This window comes from Macaca thibetana, chromosome 11 (assembly GCF_024542745.1).
Source record: "Macaca thibetana thibetana isolate TM-01 chromosome 11, ASM2454274v1, whole genome shotgun sequence".
In the NCBI taxonomy this organism is placed as follows: domain Eukaryota; kingdom Metazoa; phylum Chordata; class Mammalia; order Primates; family Cercopithecidae; genus Macaca; species Macaca thibetana.
In genome coordinates, this window is record NC_065588.1 from 21,554,191 (window position 1) to 21,576,022 (window position 21,832).

Consider the following 21,832-nt stretch of genomic DNA (forward strand, 5'->3'; position numbering starts at 1 on the left):
AGAATTTATAACTAAGAGAAATAAATAGTTGGAAACAGTTAATTTTATCCTATCTACTTAAGTTGGAAGTTACTTAGCAGGAGATCAAATTGCAATACAATTCAAACATAAACAACAGAAAATAATAGTATTTTTCAAATGTTCCTAAATATGGAGCAAAAGAAAATATATAAAAACAGAGTTTCAAAGAGCTAAAGATCTTCTGAACCAACATGAACAGTAATATGGATGCTTAATCCTGAGGCTTCTACTATATGGAAGGTTCATAGCCTCTTTATTTTTTGGATGATGTTCAGAAAAAAAAAGAAAAGAAAAGAAACAAAAAGGCAAGGCTCAGTGGCCTTGATAGGAGATAGCAGATTGCTCTGATGCACCTGATTATATCCCGTTTGTTTTCCCTTTTCATTTAGCTCATATGTGAAAATCTCCTGTGGACAACTTGGTTTTTTCCCGGAAGCTTGGTCCAATCCCTGCTTCCAGTGCCATCAGCATGGAAGGGACGAGGGGGCAGGGCCAACCAGTTGCAGATCTGTGTAGACACTGCTTCAGGTGATGAAAGGGACATTGCGGACAAGTCAGTAGAGAGTAGAAGGCCAGCCTAATGGCTATTCTCAAGTGGTCATTCACAGCTATTTGCCAGTGAAAATTGAGACTGAAATTTCTCTAATTTACCTTCCCTAGAACTTCAATCTTTTTTACAATAAGTAATTTTTTAACTTCTTTATAACTCTCGCCGTGTGGCAGCTTTGGTGCGTGACACATGGAGGTGCGATTCTCCTTCTTGCCACTTTCGAACATGAATTTGAAAAAGTTACTAGGCCGGGCGCGGTGACTCATGCCTGTAATCCCAGCACTTTGGGAGGCCGAGCGGGGCGGATCACGAGGTCAGGAGATCAAGACCATCCTGGCTAACACAGTGAAACCCCTTCTTCTCTACTAAAAATACAAAAAATTAGCCGGGCGTGGTGGCAGGTGCCTGTAGTCCCAGCTATTCGGGAGGCTGAGGCAGGAGAATGGCGTGAACCCTGGAGGCGGAGCTTGCAGTGAGCCGAGATCGCGCCACTACACTCCAGCCTGGGTCACAGAGGGAGACTCTGTCTCAAAAAAAAAAAAAAAAAAAGAAAAAGTTACTTAACCTCTCTAAACACTCAAATGCTCACTGTAGAAGGTAACATTAGGGTTGTTTGAAGATTATGGGAGATATTGCATAAGAATGTCCTAACACAATTCATGATATATTCTGAATAAACTGATATTTCCAAAGTCCACTTCCCTCCTCCTTAAAACACTAATGTCTCCACCACACCCATGATCCCATTGCCTCTAAGTTCTCTGGGGACACTGTGCCAACAATTATATTTTTCCTCTCTTTTCCTGGTGGCTACTGAAAAATCAACAAGCATTCACTGAACATGCGTTTAGTAAGTGCCAGGTATTTTTCACATGTTACCTTAACCTACCCCTAAGCTCTCCTGAAGGTATTGGTATTTCTCCTTTCTGCTATGATGAAACTTTTTAAATTAGGTGACAATAAGAGAATCCAGATAAAGATGGTTATCAGAGGAAATGTGACTATCTAGATACTGCATTCAATATTTAGATTGTGTGTGCATGTGAGCATTTTCCAGAAAAAAAAATCAATTTTTTCCATCGTAGTCTCAAAAGATCCCTGACTCTCAATATGATACAATAGATTGAATCTACATTAGTAGTTGTTCAGGACTGTCCTGCTATTCCATTGTATCTGTTTCTGTCCTTACCTGAGAGCAGTTTAGCTATGGTCGTCGGTAAACTTTTTTTTTTTTTTTTTTGAGACGGAGTCTTGCTGTGTCCCCCAGGCTGGAGTGCAGTGGCGCGATCTCGGCTCACTGCGAGCTCCGCCTCCCGGGTTCACGCCATTCTCCTGCCTCAGCCTCCTGAGTAGCTGAGACTACAGGCGCCCACTACCGCGCCCGGCTAATTTTTTGTATTTTTAGTAGAGACGGGGTTTCACCGTGGTCTCGATCTCCTGACCTTGTGATCCGCCCGCCTCGGCCTCCCAAAGTGCTGGGATTACAGGCGTGAGCCACCGCGCCCGGCCGGTTGTCGGTAAACTTTTGCTTTTAAATTCAAATTTCTGTTTTTCAGCCTTCATCCTATGTTATCTTCATCATGTAACACTCATAACAACCTTTCTTTCTTTGAATTTTTCTTCATTTGATTACTGACACTACTGATATCTCCCAAGAAATCATCTTTGAGCAGTTCCATATCTTTCTTTGACTCCTACTTCTCAGTATGACTCATGAATTCTGGTGTTTCCTGAGATACTCTTTGTCTTAATTTACTGTTGTTGTACATGCACTCTTTGGATTATATACTCTATAGGCAAAGCTTTCTGCATCTCCAGGTCAGACCTATCCTAATATCTACATCTATATTTCTAGGTGACTAAAAAGTAAATTGCACAAATGTCCAAAAATACACTTTAAATCACTACTATCAAAAATAAAAACCAACTTAACACAAAGATACTAGTTTTCTTTATCATTTGATCCATGTGTATTATTTTATTATAATGTCCTCTGTTGGCAATTTTAAGAAGACCAGAGCCACTAAAACATTTCTAGAGGAGTATGGATTATTATAACCTTTATAGAGTAGAATTTGTCTATATAGCTCAGAAGTCTTTAAAATGTGCATACATTTCTCTATTTCCTGAAGTATGACTTTATCCTAAAGAGTCCTCCCACTAAAAGACAACTAGAACTTAGATAAGCTAAGACAAACTTATTTTTATGGCTAAGCTCACAAAAAGGAAAAGAAATCTCGAAGTGTGAGGGAGTAGGCAATGAGCTGAAATCCGAGCAGACAGCCATGAGTAATCAATAAGTGAGAGGAAGTTGTTCTGGGAGCAAATACTGAGACAAGGCCTAGGAGCTGGGAGACCTGAACTTTGAGTCTGTCTCAAGGTTAGGGAGCTGATGTGAGTCTCCTATATTACCCTTAATCCCCCATGGAGCTGAAGCAATCCTAGATGTTAGGAAAATCTCTATAGTGGCACATGCAACCAAATCTTTTCTCAGGGAATATTTCCAACATAAACACTTAGGATTCTTACAGATTAAGTTCAAAAACAGATGATCTTATAAACAAAAACCAAGCTACTATAACTGAGAGTTCTCAGAAACAAAATACAGATTAAGTTTAAGAGAAAATTTGTATGCTGAAATTATCAGATACACAGTATAAACTAATGATATATAAAATGGTTAAAAGGTTTTAAAATGGATTATTTTTAATTAACCAAAAAAGACTACTTAAAATGGCCAAGCAGTATTTAGAACTAAACTAACTTAATCTTTGATATTAAAATAGTATTGAATGAGTAACAGCATATCAGATACAGATGGAAGGGATGATTTGCGAACTGGAAAATAGATTTTAGGAAAGTACACAAGATTATCACAAAAGGCATAAAATAAAGACCCTGTATAGTGATAGAGAAAAAAATTCAAGAATGACAGCTCTATAAGCAACTAGCTCTGTGACTTTCAGTATGTTATTACCCTCTCTGTCCCTCAGTTTCACCATATATTTTTAAATGATAATTTATGTAAGAATTAAATTTAAAATATTTATATATAATTCTTGAATAAAGTCTGGTAATATTAAGCACTATAGAATAATTTTCATTATTCATATGACAGAACTAAGCCCAAACATACCTATTATATTAAGAAATATGCAGACTTGGCCCGGCGCGGTGGCTCACGCCTGTAATACCGGCACTTTGGGAGGCCGAGGCAGGCGGATCACAAGGTCAGGAGATCCAGACCATCCTGGCTAACAGGGTGAAACCCCGTCCCTACTAAAGGCGGGCGCCTGAAGTCCCAGCTACTCGGGAGGCTGAGGTAGGAGAATGGCGTGACCCCGGGAGGCGGAGCTTGCAGCGAGCCGAAATCGCGCCACTGCACTCCAGCCTGGGCGACAGAGTGAGACTCCGTCTCAAAAAAGAAAAAAATAAAAAGAAATATGTAGGCTTAATTTACCTACTAAAAGAAAGAGCTTTTCAGATTAACTCCCAAAACAAATCTCAATTTTATGCTGTGTATGAGAGAGACACACTAAATACAAATTTATACATAAAGATAACAATAAAAGAACAGGCACAGTGGAATACAAAAGAAAATAAGGCAGAGAGAAAAAGGAAGGAGAGAGGTAAGAAAAAAATGAGTCATGATCATAATATTTGAAAAGGTAAAATTCAGAACTTTTGAAAAAGCATTAAATGTGACATAGAAAAGTACTTTAAATACACTAAAGGGAACAATTCACAGTAAAGATATAAGTGTTATACGTTTCTATGCACCCAATGAGTAAAAAACTTCATGAAGCAGAAAACACAGCAGATGCAAAGACAAAGTGGCAGAAACATTTAAATAATAGTAGCTTAATTCTCTTGCAGTCCAAGATCTAGTAAGGTAAAAAGTATAAACAAGGATTTGTGAGACTTAAATAACATTTTTAATAAAGTAGATTGTATGGAGATCTATACAGCAGCAAGAACTTTTGTATCTTAAACAGAAAATATTCCTTTTCCAGCGCTCATGGAACCTATACTGAAATAGATTATATTTTAGATTACAGATATAAATTTAATAAAGTCCCAAATAGCAATAATACAGAAAACACTGAGCACAAACAATAAAAGAAATAATTTCACTGAGAAAGATTTACAAACAAAATCTATTGAGTTAAAGAAAGGATAAAAACAAACAAAATTATAGAATGTCTGGAAAACCTTTATGGGTTAAATTGTGTCCCCTGTAAAACGCATCTGTTGAAGTCCAAATAGTGCCTCAGAATGAAACCACATTTATAAACAGAGTTATTTCCGAAGTAATTAAGATGAAGTCATACTGAGATACTTTGGGACCCTAGTATAATATAACTGGTGGACATATAAAAAGGGGAAATTTGGTCACAGAGACACACATACAAGGATAATCTCTCATGGAAATAAAGACAAAGATCAGGTGATACTTCTTCTACAAGCCAAGGAACACCAAAGATTGCCAGGAAACTACCAGAAGCTAGGAAGAGGCATGGAACAGCCCTCAGAAAGAACCAACCCTGCTGACACCTAATCTTAGACTTCTTGCCTCCAGAACTGTGAAACAGTAAATCTCTGTTGTTTAAGCCACATGGTGTTGCAGCACTTTTTGTCCCAACAGGGGACAAAATGTCATTGTTATTTTCCCATTTGTTGACCAAATCTCCAATTAGACTATATATAAGAATTTAGTGTCCAATAGATGCTCTAAGTATTATTGAATGAATAATTCAAGCATTATGGGAGAGTTAAATTATTCTTAAGTTTTCTTCTAACTCAGCGATTGTTTTTCATTTGTTTCTGTGTTTATTTTTTGTTTTCATTTGGAAGAATCATCAAGCCTTTCTAAAGCTCCTAATCTGTATGTCTGAAATAACAAGATTTCAGGAGTCCTTAAGAAATGCATTTTCTTTTAAAATATTAAAACAGTATTAGAAAACACATGTTCTTGCTTAAGAAAATTTCTTGAGAAATTTTAAAAATACAAACATGCAAACCATTAAATACCGAATTATCCACAAAACCACACAAAGAAAATGAAGCTCTAAGTGAGAGCTCACTGCTCACTCTTACTCAGACTTCAGTGGGTGGGTGGCGTGAGGTGGGGCAGGATGGAGTGAGTTGGTCTTCTGCCTCTTTTCAAAACTTTACTTACATGTTTTGAATCAGATAAAAAGATATGAAGAGAGTGTTGGAATAGGTATTTTCCATTTAATAAACTTAAAAATGTCTGTGCTACATTTTAAAGAATGGTAGAAATGAATAATTTTTTAAAAGACAATTCTAGATTGTTCTCCAGCAAAGTGAATCTGTGATACAAAGAGATGAAAGTAACGCTGGAAAAAATCATTAAGCTTGCTAATTTGCAGCTTTTTGCATAGGATATCATGTTATTTAAGCATTCATAGTGGAATGAAATAGAAAAAGTATTGTTTGATACCAAACAGCACAGATTTAAAAACACATTTTTTCCTCTCCAAAAAATGTTTAGAACAAAGATGCAACTTTTAAACTATGTGGCAATCCACTAACAAGATGATTTTAAAACTATGTAACAACATTAAAAATGCATAGAGAAATGTCAGCCATGACCTAATATTAACACAAAAACTATTATGACATTTTTGTTTTCTTTCATTGTATGCAAATATTGTGTATAGTTCTATCATCATACATAGATAATTTTGTACCTTATATTTTATCAGTAGTCAATACTTTTCAATATTTAGTCTCTTTTTAATTTGTTATAATTAAAAATTAACTTTGAAACATGAAAAGTCTACAAACAATAAATGAACAATATTGGAAAAATTAAAAGCAAAATAAAAAGCAATTTGTTGGAGATACTTTTAAAATATAAAGATGCAAACCATTAAACACTGAATTCTAATACATAAGTCTAAATACCTACCAAAGCCACAAACAGATTCCTGAAGGAATTAACATGTAATGTTACACTTCATTTAACTATGGCAATATTAAAATGAAAGCAAAGAAATAAAAAGAACACATGGACAAAAAGAATGAGCGAGGAAACAATAACAGGCTGAAAATATTCACATATATTTGGAAGGTGGCAAAAGACTGAGGAGCGGTAATGACTTCTCTTCAGAATCCTACCCTTAGCTAAAAAGGCAATCTTAACAAGAAGCAAGCTGCTACTCCAGTGTGCCTGCAAGTCTAGGGATTTTTAGACCCTGGAAAACTCAGAAGCAAGGCCATGGGATAAGACTAAAAGCTAGAAGATTTTTATATACTTTAAGACTATGGACTTTAAGAGAGACCCTCCCTGCATACTTCCTTCCAAGTATCCAGGTAACGACCTTCTCTAATCCCAACAAGAGTTTAATCTCTGGATAAATTAAACTTGATAGACTCTAGGTCTGTGGAAACCAATCACCATAAAGGGAAGAAGAAAAACACTAGATTAAAAACATGGAAAATCGGCCGGGCGCGGTGGCTCAAGCCTGTAATCCCAGTACTTTGGGAGGCCGAGACGGGCGGATCACGAGGTCAGGAGATCGAGACCATCCTGGCTAACACGGTGAAACCCCGTCTCTACTAAAAAATACAAAAAACTAGCCGGGCGAGGTGGCTGGCGCCTGTAGTCCCAGCTACTCGGGAGGCTGAGGCAGGAGAATAGCGTAAACCCGGGAGGCGGAGCTTGCAGTGAGCTGAGATCCGGCCACTGCACTCCAGTCTGGGCGACAGAGCGAGACTCCGTCTCAAAAAACAAAAAAACAAAAAAAAAAAAAAAAATAAAAACATGGAAAATCAACTAAATTGTAAACCCTCTTCCTCAACTTGACTATTCGCTCCTTGTGGAAAACATTAGTGAATTAAAAAAAAAAAAAAAAAAAAAAAAAAAAAAAAAAAAAACCACAAACCTGAAATTCCCTGGCTAGAAGAACCACAAATACTGATATTTGGGAGTCTCCCAGATAAATGATCTTGTTCCTACCCAATAACCATACAATGAAATCCACCATTTGGCAAGCCATGTCCATGCATGTAACACCCAAGCAATGTTGTAGTGTCTCACTAATAAAAATTAATGGACTTCTAACTCTCCCCTACACACTTAAACAACAGAAAAGAAGAAGCATGTGTCAACAGAAAGACTTGTACATTAATATTTGTAGCAGCTTTATTTGTAATAGCCTCAAACTAGAAACAACCCGAAGTCCATTAACAAAATGGCTAAACATTTTGTAATATATTCACACAATGAAACACTACTCCACAATTTAAAATACACACATGGATACGGAATGCAGATAAATTTCAAAATCATTATGCTGAATGAAAAAAAAAAAGTCAGGCAAAAAGGAATACATGCTATACTATCTCATTTGTACAGAATTCTAGAAAATGCAAACAAATCCATAAGAACAAAAAACACAGCAGCAGTTACCTGATGAGGGGGTTGGTGAGTGGAAGGAAATGAGGAAGTATAGCAAGAGATAAACTAAAAAAGGTTACAAGACAGCATTTTAGGAGGATGGAAATGTCTGTTACATTGATTGTGGTGATGGTTTCAGTGGTGTGTGCATTGACCAAAAACAGTCAAATTATACATTTTAAATATATGCAGTGTATTGCATTTTGATAATCCCTAAAGGAAGGGGTAAAATGACACCAATATAAAAATAAATAAATGGGCCAATAAGGATCATCAGATATTTAAAGAAAGCTCCAATAAGAAATATAAACATCAAAAGATTTCTTTTTAAAAGGGATCTGAAGGAAATGAAGACCACAACAGAAAGAGAATTTTAAAAAGAAACCAGAAAAGAGAAAGCTGTAAATAGTAACCTCAGAGATAAGGATGGATATTACATCAATGAAACAAAAGCAGGCTGCTATAAAAGAAGATTCAGAAAGGAAGATCTCTTAAAAATTAAAAATATAATTGTAGGCCGGGCGCGGTGGCTCAAGCCTGTAATCCCAGCACTTTGGGAGGCCGAGACGGGCGGATCACGAGGTCAGGAGATCAAGACCATCCTGGCTAACACCGTGAAACCCCGTCTCTACTAAAAAATACAAAAAAAAAAAAACTAGCCGGGCGAGGTGGCGGGCGCCTGTAGTCCCAGCTACTCGGGAGGCTGAGGCAGGAGAATGGCGTAAACCTGGGAGGCGGAGCTTGCAGTGAGCTGAGATCCGGCCACTGCACTCCAACCTGGGCGACAGAGCGAGACTCCGTCTCAAAAAAAAAAAAAAATATATATATATATATATATATATATAATTGTAAAAGTTAGTTTTTGTATGGAAAAGTTGGTAGATTAGGAATTTTAAGAAGTTAAAAAATTAAAGAGATCAAAAAATAGTGAAAATATGTATAAATAAATACAAGAATAATAAATTCAATTCTAAAAAGCCTTTTGGGGAGGAAAGCAGAAAAAATGGAGAGGAGACAAATATCAAGAAAAAATTCAAAAGTACTTTTCAGAACTAAAGAACACAAATTTACTTATTAAAAGGTACACTGAGTTTCCAGCTCAGTCAATAAAAAAAGATCCACACCAAAGCATATCATCATGAATTTAAACATATCAGGAATACAGAAAATATCCTAAGGACTTCTACAGAGAGGTTTTAAGCAATGAAATACAAAAAATCAAAAACTGCTTTTCTTTGTAGCCACATTAGTGATTAGAATACAATGAAATAATGCCTTTATAATTCTGAGTAAAAATAATGTGTTTAGAACTATGCTCAGAAACAAAAGGTCTCAGTCTTTCATGTGTCCATTCTCAGGAAGCTACTGCAGTATATGTTCCATCAAAATAAGGATGTAAATCAAGAAAACAAGAACAGTATATTGAAAATGGAAGAATGGTGGGAGTATTTCTCAGTACAAAAACAAACAGATAAAAACAACTGGGCGGCAACCCTAAAAGAGCAATCAGTTTGGAGAAAAGGAGGAGGTCAGAGGCCATAGGAGAGAGATTTCTATGAGAATGGGCAGTGAGAGGGAAAGTTGGAAATAAGAAGGAAATATTATCATATGAAGGGTGGTCATATCATATTTTATCATTCTGTGAGACTATTTGCAAATCTAAAACTGAGCAATCGAAAAAGAGGCAAATGTTAATTAGAAGAAAAACAAAAGGTATATCAGAAAGGAAAATACTCATAGCATATTACTCAGTTCAATAGTAATCAGCATTTAGGCTATCATAAAATCATGCCATTCATCAGAAATTAATAAAGCTATCAAAGTACTGAGACAGTGTCAGCAAGACATAGAAGGCAACTGGAAGGGATTCCTATTGATCCAACATGGGATAATTTTAATACAAAAAAGATAAAGGAAATCAAAATACATATATAGTAAAGTATATTTCAAAAAATAAAAAAGAAAAATCATATATCTTGCCTTTCATTTAAAACTACCTCAAGGTAATCAAATAGTTAACAAGAGATGTTCTCTTTTATTGAAGAATTTCAACTAATAAATGACAAAGGAATGACAGAATTAGACTAGCACTATCTTTCAACCCCTAATAAAAAGTATTTCAGGCAATTATCATCAAAGATTGCTAAAAACCAGTAAGTGAAAGGCTGATAGAGAACTCAGAATGAACAACTTGTCTGCTGTCTGAACTCACTGATCATTCTTAGCCTCATAAAAGATATTATATGCCCCTTGTTATAATGCAATAGGAAATAAACAACATCACGTGAGACCTATCTTACCAAAATAATGGAAGCTGAATCATATCAAGCCTCTAGATCAAACTACAAGTATAGAGGAAATGCAAATGAGAAAGGAACATGTTAAATGATACCACACATATGCCATCAGCAAAATCCAGGATGTGGGAAATTCTACACAACAAATGCCCCCATTTTTTAAATATCAACAATAAGAAGAATAAAGGACAGACAATTATAAATTAAAGACTCACAAAGAGCAACCAAATGCAATCTTCTTTAGATCCTGAATCCAACAAACCAGTTAAATTTTTATTTGTGAACAACTGGAAAATGTGAATGCTAAATGAATTATTTATTTATATTAAAGAATTCCTTTAAATTGTATGTGTAGATGGGATAATGGTTTTATAGCTCCGTTCTATAAAATGTCCTTTCTTTTATAACACTAAAAAATGTACGGTTAAAATTATGTGATCTCTAGGATTTGTTTTAAATAATACAGTGGGAGGTGGGAGGAAAGTAGGTAGGAACATAGAGTGAACAAGATAGATCATTTGTTGATGATTGTTCTAATTTTATATGCATTTGAAAGTTCCACAAGAAACACTTTAAAATGTAAATAAAAAAAAGATGTACATCTAATATTGATATAATTCAAAAAATCTAGTAAACTATTTTAGGATGGTGGTAGAGAAGAAGAGTGAGGAGAGCTGAATCTTCGTCCTCTAATATGGGATATCAACATATAAAATGTAAATTTAATAAATCAAGAGTGACCAGAGAAGTAAATATTTTTGAAATGTAGAAACAGCTAAAATAGTTAAAATTGAGTGCCTGTGGAGAGCAAAATTTATGGGTGGGCAGATTAAGGCAAGGGACTGCTGTGATTATTAGTAGTCTTCTAATACCATTTGAACACATACAAATTTGATAAAACATAAAAATTATTTTTTAAATGATAGATAAAGCATCTTTTACTTTTAAAATTTGATAGGAAGAAGCCCATTAATACATATTATGAATTATATCCTAACCTGACATTCATGTTTATCGTCAATCTCTTCTCATTTGTTCCCTTTCTTTACGTCATTGTCAAAGCATGTTATGATTATGAAGATGACTTGGAGTCATTTACTTCTCTAACTCCTCAGCAACCACCCTGGTCTAACGCCTCATCATCTCACTGACATTGTCTGCTAATAGATTTCCTGTTTTTACCCTTGCCACCCTCTAATTCATTCCACAAATATCCTGGGACAGGCAGAGGAGAATTTGTCTTTCACTCTGCCCTTGAGTACCTCTTTCACCTTAAGCGAGTCGTTCATATTCTTTGAATCTCAGTTTCACTATCTATAAATTAGAGCAGATGATAATCACCGTAGAGGTGTGAAGATGAAGTGAGGTATCACATATTATTCCACATCCAGACTGATGTTTTAAAGATGCAAAGCAGAACATTTTATACCCCTGCTTAGACTTCTTCAGGAGCTTCAAATTGTCATCTGAATAAATCCAAGATCCTTAACACAACCTTCAGAGCCCTACACCTGCAGGTTCCTGCTTGGATCTCCAGCATCATGCCGCTTTTGCCTTCATTCACTAGAACTGGCATATGCTTTTTCTGCTCTTGAATACTTCCCCATCACTCTTCCGTTAGCTCTTAGGCTTTGCAATTCAGCATAAATGTCACTATTTTTTTTTTTCTAACTCCGCCATATTTTTTTTTCCTCCGCAGTGCTTACTATTTGTAATTGCACATTTACTGTTCACTTGTTTACTCTGTTTCTTTTACAGACTATAAGCTGCGTGAGAACAGGAATGTGTTTCTTTCACTGTCATATTTCTTGTACCTAGAATAACTCCTACCACAGAGTAGATCCTCAGTAAATACTTACTGAATCCATAAATAAATGGAATGTATTACGGGACAGTTTTTCTCAACTGTAGTGTGCACGCAATCACTAAGGAAAGATCATTTTTGTTTCGGTTTTTTTGTTTGTTTGTTTGTTTGTTTGTTTTGAGACGGAGTCTTACTCTTTCGCCCAGGCTGGAGTGCAGTGGCGCGATCCTTGGCTCACAGCAAGCTCTGCCTCCCGGGTTTACGCCATTCTCCTGCCTCAGCCTCCTGAGTAGCTGGCACTACAGGCACCTGCCAGAACACACGGCTAATTTTTTTTTTTTTTTTTTTGTATTTTTAGTAGAGATGGGGTTTCACTGTGTTAGCCAGGATGGTCTCCTGACCTCGTGATCCGCCCGCCTCGGCCTCCCAAAGTGCTGGGATTACAGGCGTGAGCCACGGCGCCCGGCGGAAAGATCATTTTTGAAATGCAGATTCTGGTAGAGTGGATCCAAGGTGCGGCCTGGGATTCTGCATTTCTAATAAGCTCCCAGGTGATGCAAAAGCTGCCAGCACCTTATTCACACTTTGTCTTAGCAAGGCTAGAGGAGATATACCAAGATAAGTGACAGTGATGCTTGTCCTTTAGAAAGGAGCTTATGCCCTTGTAAAGATAATCTAAATATCCACATACCACCTTCACTTTCATTAGTGCTGTAGGGAGCATGTAAACTCTGAAGCTATTTGAGATTGGGATAGATGTTGATTTTACTAAACATTATACGAGACCAGCATAAGGTCACATCTGGCTATAACAAAATCATTCAAGGTGTTATAACAAGATATACAACTTAGAGAAAGCAATTAGCAATTTAGAATATGAAAATATAGATCCCTTTTAACAAAGAAAGAAATATCCTGAAACAGACGGATGGTAATTTGTCTTTCACTCTGCCCCTGAGTAGCTCTGTAACCTTAAGCAAGTCGCTTATATTCTTTGAATCTCAGTTTCATTATTTATAAATTAGGGCAAATGATAACCACCATAGAGGTGCAAAGATGAAGTGAGATATTACATATCAATTCTATGACTGTGCCTGACATATATGGTAGTCCTTATAAAATACCAGGTCTTCCTGTTCTTTCCTTAGATAGAACATTTTGCCTACGTACCCTCTCTTAGCGTAAGAGAGGATCCATTTTGAATGTTATGTTTGGCACCCTTAACATCTTAGAGGAAAAAAAAAGGTTATGAAAATAGAATAAACAACAATGTAGGTAATAGGCAAGTATTTTTGTCTAAATGAACACTAGACCATGAGTCAGAAAGCTAGGCTTTGGTCCAGGATTCAGCATTAACTAGATGTTTGATGCTGAACCTTTTTTAGTGTCACCGGCCCTTGAATGCTTTCTACATCACTGTATTTAACACAGGACGGGTGAGCCCCAAAGTGGGGCTTAGCCCTCAAGGGTTCTTGGCTTTGTTCATGAAAGAATTCAGGGGCAAGTTAGAGGTAGAAGAAAAGAGCTTTGTTGAAGAGGCAATGTTACGGTTCTGGCATTTATGACTCTGTGATAATATAATATATAATATACAATAATGATAATATAAGCCCTTCAGGGCAGGGCTACCCCTTATGCAGAGAGTAGCAGCTTAGGGCGGTTTTGCAGTCATATTTGCACCCACTTTTAACTGCATGCAGATTAAGGGGTGGTTTAGGCAGAAATTTCAAGGGAAGTGGTAGTAACTTTGGGGTCATCCAGTCATTGCGGTGGAAAGAAGCAGTAACTCCTGGGTGTTGCTACAGCAATGGTAAACTGACATGGCACACTAGGGGGCGTGCTTTCCATTGGCCCTGTTTTAGCTAGTTCTCAATTTGGTCTGGTGATCAAGCCCTGCCTCTGGAGTCTAGTCCTTCCTTCTACCTCATATTCACCTTATTAAGTACACTATCTTCTTACGGAAATGCATTATCATTCCAAATCTTTTGATTTTATTTTGTGTTTTTTTTTTTTTTTTTGGAATATCAGTAAATTTCACAGAAAATATTAAAATTGTAGAATCATTGAATAATTAGAACACGGATTCTAAACAAGTTTGTTTCTTTGGTCCTGAAATCCCTACCAAACACCTTCAAACTATGTTACTACACTTTCAATAAGTATGTGAAATCAATGAACTAATGTTTCTAGTTTGAGAACTTTAATTTTTTTAAGATTACACAGGCATGCACATTTTCACTGACAATTGAAATTTATTTGCTTTACATGACATTAAGTTGCTATATTAATAACTAAGATAACAAATATAATTTAGAAATACAAAAAAAGAGGCCGCGTGCAGTGGCTCACGCCTGTAATCCCAGCACTTTGGGAGGCCGAAGCGGGTAGATCACCTGAGGTCGGGAGTTCGAGACCAGCCTGACCAACATGGAGAAACCCCGTCTCCACTAAAAATACAAAATTAGCCGGGCATGGTGGAGCATGCCTGTAATCCCAGCTACTCTGCAGGCTGAGGCAGGAGAATCACTTGAACCCGGGAGATGGAGGTTACTGTGAGCTGAGATCGTACCTTTGCACTCCAGCCTGGGCAACAAAGAGGGAAACTCTGTCTCAAAAAAAAAAGAAAGAGAGAAAGAAATACAAAAAAAAAAAAAAAAGAGCAATTTGGAGAAAGATTTAAAAACTAAGTCATTTTAAAAGACAAAGTACAAAGTACTGAGTCAAGCCATTCATAATGTTCTCATGAAGCTACAGGGAAACAAATCTGTTCTTTCAAAACAATTGCAAATTTCTGTGTAAGAATGAATGGAAAAAGTCGTCCAAAACTACTTGACTACATATACTTATGGATCTCTATGTAAGTGCCAACAAATGAATTTTTTTTATTCATTTGGTTATGTAGCAGTTGTTCATTCTAATCTTGTTTTGTTCCCTGTCATATCTCTGGTACCTAGAATAATCCCTACCACGGAGTAGGTCTTCCATTACTCTTATGCTTTTAAATCTCCCCTCACTTCATTGTAAATGACTTTTGATTTCTCTTTTATGCCCTTTTTATACACCTTCCCCTAATATCTCCATTTATTTCTGAAGCTTCATAGGATTCAGCCATTGAGGTCACTTGGGTTTAGATATACCAAAAGTCTGTGATTTCTTTATTTGCATATATGCACATTTGTTGTTATCCTTACCACCTTCTATCAGTTCCTTACCATAAGATACACTTACTTCTTGAAAATTCACTTGTGTCTTACAAAGATGGCAAATTCAAACTTCGGCTGTGTATGACACACCATTAACTGCACAAGGACACTCTGTAATTTGCTACGTTAATATTTGCTAATGAGTTAATGTAATAACGACCCATCTGCTTCTGCTGTCTGTGAGGTACTTTCTATCTATAGGGATGGAAATTAATGACAAGGCTCTCTGAGCTGCCTGATGTCAGAGCTGTGAAAAGTGTGAGGGGTATATAAGAGCTAGATTACTAGTTAGCAAATGAGAGGGTAAATATTCCAGTGGATACAAGCTTGGGCTCTTTTCTTGAAGCTTTCTTTCTGTCAGAGGCATTTGCTGATATTGCTGACGTTGAAACATTAAAAGGTAAAGAATTTCCTATTTCTGGGAAAGTTTTATTTATTTAGAAAAATGTACACTTGGTGTTAAATTCATGGTTTATTTCAAAGAAGGCTAAAGGGAGAACATATTACAATATAAATGTTCAGATTGTTTAGATAAGGAAATTGGAAAAGTAAAAATCTAAAAATTACTTGAAAAGTAGACAGTATTAGGGACTAAATCAATAAAAATTTTGATCCTTGTAAATTATGTTTTAAAAAGATGTTTCTTTTAAAAACTAGGCTCTAATTTAAAATTACATCAATTAGAACTGTAAGAAATCTCTTGATTTCAGTGCTGGATTATTCTTTGCAGAAAATTTGAGAAGCAATGTGCATTCTGAAGCTGCAAGTATTTCTCATCGTGCTCTCTGTTGCATTAAACCATCTGAAAGCTACACCCATTGAAAGGTTGGTAACTTTAAGATCCTATTTCTTCTGTAAAGTGTGGGAAAATTAGAATTAAATACTGTCAAATGACTAACAGCCTTAAATTTATCATGCTTAAGAACAGTACCTTCAGTTATTCCATTGTTGCTTGAATTCTGTGTTCTTTAAAGAATAACACCAGTGGCAAATAAATATCTTTGATGGAACTTCTGACAGACAAGAATGGATAATTCCAGTTACATATTTAGTTTCCAGCATATTTCCAAGAGAAATATGGTTGGAACTTAGAGGGGCAAAGCCAGAACATGAAGCAGAAAAAAAATCAAAAGGTAGTAATTTCTCCTATATTAACCTGATACTGAAACAAACCAGAGGAACTTAAGTAAAGCATATATTTTTGTACCAAGTGTAATTCTTTTTGTATATTTACTTAGATTTTTATTTTCCTCAAATGTCTCTGGAAATACTCAAAACTTTTACATCTTGTGGAAATGGAAATGTATAGAAATAATCAGGAGCAAATTAATGTTTTTAAGAAATGAAACATAAAAGAACTAGTTAAAAAGTCATTTGCTGTTGGGGGATTTATTCTATATTGTTAGCTAGCTATTCTGTGAGTGAAACAGATTTATAAAAAGTTAATCTTCATACATATTACTTCTAAGCTGCTATAAACTTAATACTTTTTAAAATTACTTTCAATAGGGAACATATACGTCAGGATTTCCTGGGAAGTCTTTGTATGAAAGGTTTCCTGACATTTAAATGGTAATTAAGGAAGTCTAAAAATTATGTCACGTAAAACTTTTAAGAGTAGTTACAATTTTCAAACTGAAACTTTAATACTGTAATTCTCCATTAATTTAAAGGATTACTAAGTTCAAATCTGTGCATAAGTCATAAATAATATAGTGAGGATTTGTTTGTGCCTAAATCAGTTTTGCTGCATACAGTCTTATGGGACTGAACTTACACACTCTTTAACACCAAGAAGAATTAAGTTTACCTTTGTAAAGAGTGTGCATTGTCATATTAGAACTCTTCCCATTAGAATGATCATCATCTTGTCTTTGTTTTCCTTTGAGATCGTTTTTCTTGGAAGCCCATAGCAGTATGCAAAGATTTCTACAGCACCTATGTATAATAAATAGCAAGAATCATGTTTTTTGTCATTTCAAGACTTATTTAGTTTACAGGGTGTTCTTCTCAGAACTGACTCTAATTTTCTATTTGATTTTTATTGGATAAAAATAACTTTTAAAATGACATGAAGTTTCTGATAAGCAGAATAACTGAATGATGATAGGAAAATCAGTAGTATTTCCTACTATATCTGTTTATATCTTGATACTTTCTTTCAATAGATATGGAAATTTACTCAGCACATTTACCCTCTTTTTTAAAATTTTATTTTGAGACAGGATCTCTCTGTGTCACCCAGGCTGCTGGAGTACAGTGGTACAATCATGGCTCACTGTAGCCTTGACTTTCTGGGCTCAGGTGATCCTCCCACCTCAGTCTCCCAAGTAGTTGGGACCACAGGCACCTGCCACCATACACAGCTAATTGTTTTATCTTTATTTTATAGGGAAAGGGTCTCCCTATGTTGCGCAGGCTGGTGTCAACCTCCTGGGCTTAAGCCTTCCTCCTGCCTCAGTCTTCCAAAATTCTGGGATTATAAGAGTGAGCCACAGGCCGGGCGCGGTGGCTCAAGCCTGTAATCCCAGCACTTTGGGAGGCCGAGATGGGCGGATCACGAGGTCAGGAGATCGAGACCTTCCTGGCTAACACAGTGAAACCCGTCTCTACTAAAAATAATACAAAAAACTAGCCGGGCGAGGTGGCGGGCTCCTGTAGTCCCAGCTACTCGGGAGGCTGAGGCAGGAGAATGGCGTGAACCCGGGAGGCGGAGCTTGCAGTAAGCCCAGAACGCGCCACTGCACTCCAGCCTGGGCGACGGAGCGAGACTCCGTCTCAAAAAATAAAAAAAAAAAAAAAAAATAAGAGTGAGCCACAGAACCCAGTCCATTATGATTTTATAGATGCTTGTTTGTTTATTATGAGAGAAACTTCTCTTAGAAATAGGGTAATATGTAATATAATATTACTTATTATTAAATGATTTTGGTGTTAGTCTAACAATCTTTAACTTTGAATTATTAGAAATCTTGTAAAACAATCTTCAAATTGCTTTTTAATGTGTTGCCTGAAATGAGTATGTTTGAACATTTGTTAAAAGGTGTATGATTTATCATGCTGAGATGTTAAATCAGGTACTATTCTACGTATCTCACAGAAAGTTAGGAAAATATATGTGGAAAATGTGTCAAATTTTAAATTCTTTTCAAAAATAAAACTAATATTATTCAGTGTAATTTTCCTCATAAAATTTAATCATCTCATTAGAGATTTTTTCAATTTGTAAATGTATGAAATAGGATAAAAGGATCACATACTTTCCCACCAACTTTTTTACACTCCCTTGTAAATATCTGCCTGGCAGGTAATCAAAGGATAGTTAAAAATGTAATTACATAGATGCCAAGATGTAATCACTAGGATCTCCCTGCAGGAGCTCACATACTTCCACAGGTGAATGTTAAGAGCTGAGAGCAGGGAAGCACTTTAAAGCCATTTTTAAAACTCTGGAGCTACAATTTAAAAGAGAGGCAATTTAAGAGTTATACTTTGGCTTATTGTCATCTCTGTTTAAACTCTCTTAAAGTCAAGAATTTCCATGTGTATATGTGCCTGTAAGTGGTCAACAACTTTAATGTGTGTTACTAGCTGATATGTTACCTGTCCAGGCAGTCAATGAGAAAAAAATGCCTGAAACCGGGGAGGTAATGCCTTTTATTAACCATTTTAGACATCTTTTTCCATCCTAAAGATTGCTTTAGATAGAATCTTATATATGCTGAATAGTATATTTAGGTGAAAAGTCTTTTTTAGAAAAGCAATTTAGGCCGGGCATAGTGGCTCACGCCTGTAATCCCAGCACTTTGGGAGGCCGAGGCAGGCGGATCACGAGGTCAGGAGATCGAGACCATCCTGGCTAACACGGTGAAACCCTGTCTCTACTAAAAATACAAAAAATTAGCCAGGTGTGGTGGCGGGCGCCTGTAATCCTGGCTATTCGGGAGGCTGAGGCAGGAGAATGGCGTGAACCCGGGAGGCAGAGCTTGCCGTGAGCCGAGATCGCGCCACTGCACTCCAGCCTGGGCGACAGAGCAAGACTCTGTCTCAAAAAAAAACAAAAACAAAAACAAACAAACAAACAAAAAAACCAACTCAGTCATCCAGGTGTTTGCAAACCTGAGTTACTTTTGTGAAAATTGTTTCTTTAGTTTTCATCAATACGAGATATTTGACGTCACGTGGCTGGATCCAACTAAAATAGTAAGGCTCTAACTTTTCACATTTGTTCCATGTCACCAGTCATCAGGTGGAAGAGCGGAAATGCAACACTGCCACGTGTGCAACGCAGCGCCTGGCAAATTTTTTAGTTCGTTCCAGCAACAACTTTGGTACCATTCTCTCATCTACCAACGTGGGATCCAATACATATGGCAAGAGGAATGCAGTAGAGGTTTTAAAGAGAGAGCCACTGAATTACTTGCCCCTTTAGAGGACGATGTAACTCTATAGTTATTGTTTTATGTTCTAGAGATTTCCTGTATAATTTAACACTGCCTTTTTCATTTCCAGTGTGAATATATGGTCTGTGTATCTGATGTTTGTTGCCAGGACATATACATTGTCAAAAGATTGTTTTATATACAGTACTAAGGTCCCGTAATAAAAATATGGTATCTTTTAAAGTGAAATGCTTTTACTATAGATATTTATTTTAAAGCATAAAAAAATCATTTTGGGACCTATATCTCAGTGGCACAGGTTTAAGAACAAAGGAGAAAACAGTAGTTTGAACCTTAGTAAATTGTAAACAGCTAATAATAAAGTTATTATTCTTAACATTAGAAAATCAGTAATTGGGCCGGGTGTGGTGGTTCACACCCGTAATCCCAGCACTTTGGGAGGCCGAGGTGGGCAGATCACGAGGTCAGGAGTTCGACACCAGCCTGACCAACATGATGAAACCCTGTCTCTACTAAAAATACAAAACTCGGCTGGGCATGGTGGCACATGCCTGTAATCCCAGCTCTTCAGGAGGCTGAGGCAGGAGAATCACTTGAACCCAGGAGGGGGAGGTTGCAGTGAGCCGAGACTGCGCCACTGCACTCCAGCCTAGGTGACAGGGCAAGACTCCATCTCAAATTAAAAAAAAGAAAGAAAGAAAGAAAAAAAATTAGTAATTGTAAGTACCCCTGTTAAGCAAATTAGTGAATGTACGTACCCGTGTTAAGCAATTCCTTTTTGCAGAAGATTTCTGAAATGATAGGATGCTGTTTTAAAAACAAAGAAAATCCTGCTCCTGACTCAGTCAAAATATTTTTTAAAGTCCATTGTTTGTTGTGCTTGCTGGTTCTAAGAGGCTATTTAAAAATATAAAACCACTTTGTATCCATGAGAGTTTCATTGTGTGTTAGCAGCAGTGAGCTTCTGTTAAATGTATATGCCCTTTATTCTGTTTAAGTGGCTTTCAGCAAACCTCAATCGTGTTTTTATGCAGGGTATTGCAAAACAACTTGTGTTCTATTAATCGTGTCTTCAGTTAAAAGACCACAGACGTCTGGAAACTATTTGCTGTATAGGAATTATTTCCTTTGTTTAATAAATTGGACATTTCTGGCAGAGGTTTATGTGTATGATACACTTTTTTTGATAGCAGCTGCAATGTTGGACAGGAGATGAAATGCTTTGCTTTGAGTCAGATTCTCATAGAATGAAGGGGTGGCCTGCCCCTCCACACCTGTGGGCATTTCTCCTTAGGTGGAACGAGAGACTTGAGAGAAGAAATGAGACACAGAGACAAAGTATAGAGAAAGAAAAAGTGGGCCCAGGGGACTGGCGCTCAGCATACAGAGGACCCACGCCGGCACCGGTCTCTGAGTTCCCTCAGTATTTATTGATCATTATCTTTACCATCTCGGAAAAGGGGAAGTGGCAGGACAATAGGATCATAGTAGGGAGAAGGTCAGCAGAAAGACATATGAATAAAGATCTCTGTGACATGAATGAGTTTAAGGAAAAGTGCTGTGCCTTGATATGCATATGCAAACAACTCCATAAACCTTTTTAGTGCATAAAGAGCAGCATTGCCACTAGCATGCCCCACCTTCAGCCCTAAGGCGGTTTTCTCCTATCTCAGTAAATAGAACATACAATCGGGTTTTACACTGAGACGTTCCATTGCCCAGGGACAGGCAGGAGACAGATGCTTTTCTCTATCTCAACTGCCCAGAGGCCTTCTTTCCTCTTATACTAATCCTCCTCAGCACAGACCCTTCACGAGTGTCAGGCTGGGGGACGATCAGGTCTTTCCCTTCCCATGAGGCCATATTTCAGACTATCACATGGGGAGAAACCTTGGACAATACCTAGCTCTCCTAGGCAGAGGTCCCTGCAAACTTCCGCAGTGTATGTATCCCTGGGTACTTGAGATTAAGAGAGTGGTAATGACTTTTAACAAGCATGCTGCCTTCAGGCACTTGTTTAACAAAGCACACCCTGCACAGTCCTAAATTAGTTAAACCTTGAGTCACCACAGCACATGTCTCTTGCAAAGACAGGGTTGGGGGTAGGGTTACAGATTAACAGCATCTC

General features: G+C 37.0%; 2 protein-coding genes across 10 annotated transcripts in view; one reads left to right on the plus strand and one right to left on the minus strand.

Annotated features, from left to right (window-relative positions):
* Nucleotides 1-21,832, minus strand: part of SLCO1A2 (solute carrier organic anion transporter family member 1A2) — a 168,156-nt gene that overhangs the window by 96,453 nt on the left and 49,871 nt on the right. The window contains exon 3 of one of the 9 annotated variants that reach the window (XM_050747616.1): nucleotides 17,112-17,239. The exons of the other annotated variants lie outside the window; for them this stretch is intronic. The gene's annotated coding sequence lies outside the window, so the exon portion shown is untranslated. The remainder of the gene's footprint in view (nucleotides 1-17,111; nucleotides 17,240-21,832) is intronic. 9 annotated transcript variants of the gene reach the window in all.
* IAPP (islet amyloid polypeptide) lies at nucleotides 15,687-20,805 on the plus strand. The gene is made up of 2 exons (XM_050747650.1): nucleotides 15,687-16,126; nucleotides 19,544-20,805. Exons 1-2 carry the CDS (start codon nucleotides 16,047-16,049, stop codon nucleotides 19,731-19,733), a joined length of 270 nt encoding a protein of 89 aa, XP_050603607.1. The 5' UTR covers nucleotides 15,687-16,046; the 3' UTR covers nucleotides 19,734-20,805.